This window comes from Chiloscyllium plagiosum, unplaced genomic scaffold (assembly GCF_004010195.1).
Source record: "Chiloscyllium plagiosum isolate BGI_BamShark_2017 unplaced genomic scaffold, ASM401019v2 scaf_10130, whole genome shotgun sequence".
In the NCBI taxonomy this organism is placed as follows: Eukaryota; Metazoa; Chordata; class Chondrichthyes; order Orectolobiformes; family Hemiscylliidae; genus Chiloscyllium; species Chiloscyllium plagiosum.
The window spans coordinates 14,194-16,610 of record NW_025214027.1 but is presented as its reverse complement, the minus strand read 5'-3'; the positions used below and the strand labels follow the sequence as shown (position 1 = coordinate 16,610).

The 2,417-nt window shown below is 51.6% G+C and overlaps 1 protein-coding gene across 1 annotated transcript in view; it reads left to right on the top strand.

Annotated features, from left to right (window-relative positions):
• Nucleotides 1-2,417, top strand: part of oxa1l (OXA1L mitochondrial inner membrane protein) — an 18,206-nt gene that overhangs the window by 8,565 nt on the left and 7,224 nt on the right. The window contains exon 7 of the mRNA XM_043686364.1: nt 1,656-1,760. Within this exon, the coding sequence (XP_043542299.1) occupies nt 1,656-1,760 (105 nt within the window). The remainder of the gene's footprint in view (nt 1-1,655; nt 1,761-2,417) is intronic.

The following is a 2,417-nucleotide window of genomic DNA, read 5'->3' as shown; positions in this document are numbered from 1 at the left end:
CTCTCTCTCTGTCGGAGTGTAAGGATGGTGTTGTAGTGATGTCTCTCTCTCTCTCTCTCTCTCTCTCTCTCTGTCGGAGTGTGAGGATGGTGTTGTAATGATGTCTCTCCCTCTCCCTCTCCCTCTCCCTCTTCTCTCTTTCTGTGTCGGAGTGTGAGGATGGTTTTGTAGTGATGTCTCTCTCTCTCGCTCTCTCTCTGTGTCAGAGTGTAAGGATGGTGTTTGAGTGATGTCCCTCTCTCTCTCTCTCTCTCTCTCTGTCGGAGTGTGAGGATAGTGTTGTAGTGATGTCTCCCTCTCCCTGAGTGTGAGGATAGTGTTGTAGTGATGTCTCCCTCTCCCTCTCACTCTCCCTCTCCCTCTCCCTCTTCTCTCGGAGTGTGAGGATGGTGTTGTCGTGATGTGTCTCTCTCTCTCTCTGTCGGAGTGTAAGGATGGTGTTGTAGTGATGTCTCTCTCTCTCTCTCCCTCTCTGTCGGAGTGTAAGGATGGTGTTGTAGTGATGTCTCTCTCTCTCTCTCTCTCTCTTGGAGTGTAAGGATGGTGTTGTAGTGATGTCTCTCTCTCTCTCTGTGTCGGAGTGTAAGGATGGTGTTGTAGTGATGTCTCTCTCTCTCTCTCCCTCTCTCTCTGTCGGAGTGTAAGGATGGTGTTGTAGTGATGTCTCTCTCTCTCTCTCTCTCTCTCTCCCTCTCTCTCTGTTGGTGTGTAAGGATGGTGTTGTAGTGATGTCTCTCTCTCTGTCGGAGTGTGAGGATGGTGTTGTAGTGATGTCTGTCTGTCTCTCTCTCTCTCTCTCTCTCCCCCTCTCCCTCTCCCTCTCCCTCTCTCTCTCTCCCCCTCTCCCTCTCCCTCTCTCTCTGTGTCGGAGTGTGAGGATGGTGTTGTAGTGATCTCTCTCTCTCTCTCTCTCTGTCGGAGTGTGAGGATTGTGTTGTAGTGATGTCTCCCTCTCCCTCTCACTCTCCCTCTCCCTCTTCTCTCTCGGAGTGTAAGGATGGTGTTGTAGTGATGTCTCCCTCTCTCTCTCTCTCTCTCTCTATTTCTTTCTCTCTTTCTTTCTCTCTTTCTCTCTCTCTCTCTCTCTCTCTGTCGGAGTGTGAGGATGGTGTTGTAATGATGTCTCTCCCTCTCCCTCTCCCTCTCCCTCTTCTCTCTTTCTGTGTCGGAGTGTGAGGATGGTTTTGTAGTGATGTCTCTCTCTCTCGCTCTCTCTCTGTGTCAGAGTGTAAGGATGGTGTTTGAGTGATGTCCCTCTCTCTCCCTCCCTCTCTCTGTGTCGGAGTGTGAGGATAGTGTTGTAGTGATGTCTGTCTCTCTCTCTCTCTCTCTCTCTCTGTCGGAGTGTAAGGATGGTGTTGTAGTGATGTCTCTCTCTCTCTCTCTCTCTCTGTGTCAGAGTGTAAGGATGGTGTTTGAGTGATGTCCCTCTCTCTCTCTCTCCCTCTCTCTGTGTCGGAGTGTAAGGATGGTGTTGTAGTGATGTCCCTCTCTCTCTCTGTGTCGGAGTGTAAGGATGGTGTTGTAGTGATGTCTCTCTCTCTCTCTCTCTCTCTGTCGGAGTGTAAGGATGGTGTTATAGTGATGTCTCTCTCTCTGTGTCGGAGTGTAAGGATGGTGTAGTGATGTCCCTCTCTCTCTCTCCCTCTCTGCAGCTTGGTGCGGAGTCCGGTGTTGACAATCCGAACCTGCGGACGATGAAAGCTGTGTTCCGGATAATGCCTTTGGTGATCCTCCCGTTCACTATCTCTTTCCCCACGGTGAGTGTTCCACCCCACCGCCACAACTCGCTCCGGGATTGGATGTGCGACTGTTTTGTTTCTGCGATTCTTCAAGCGCACGTCTTATTGGCCGTAGCCCCTGTTTCATGTGCGGCTTGTCCCCTGTTGCCTGGCCATTTCAGGGGGGGTGACGGTGTCGTCTAGTTTTGCGGTGGTTTCGAAATCAGCTTCAGCTCTGTCCAGTCCCTTGGCTCCTCTAGTGGCCGAAGCTCAGAGAAACGGGATTTGGCTGGTTTTCTGGGTGGTCTCATCAGCCCAACCGTCTTCAGCTGCCTCCTTTGCCCGCCAGACCCCATCGTCGGCTCCGCGCGGGTATGTTCACCCATGTGAGGGGTCGAATGGTCTACTGTCGCTGCCATGAGTTCCTTGTTGAGTTGATTCTCCATCAGTAAAATGGGAAGACGCAGCCAAGAGGAGTTGACAATCATCAGGCCAGCCACGCTCTCATTCAATGGTGGAGCGGAATCGATGGGCTGAATGGCCTTCCAACATCTTACTGTCTTCGAGATTGTCCGATGTTCAACAAGTAACAATTCTGTCCCACGAATGCCAGCGATGACTCCTCCCACAAGAGACTCCCTCTCACTCCTCCCATCGCCCCCCCCTTGACGTTCAATGGCGTTACCATCACTGAAT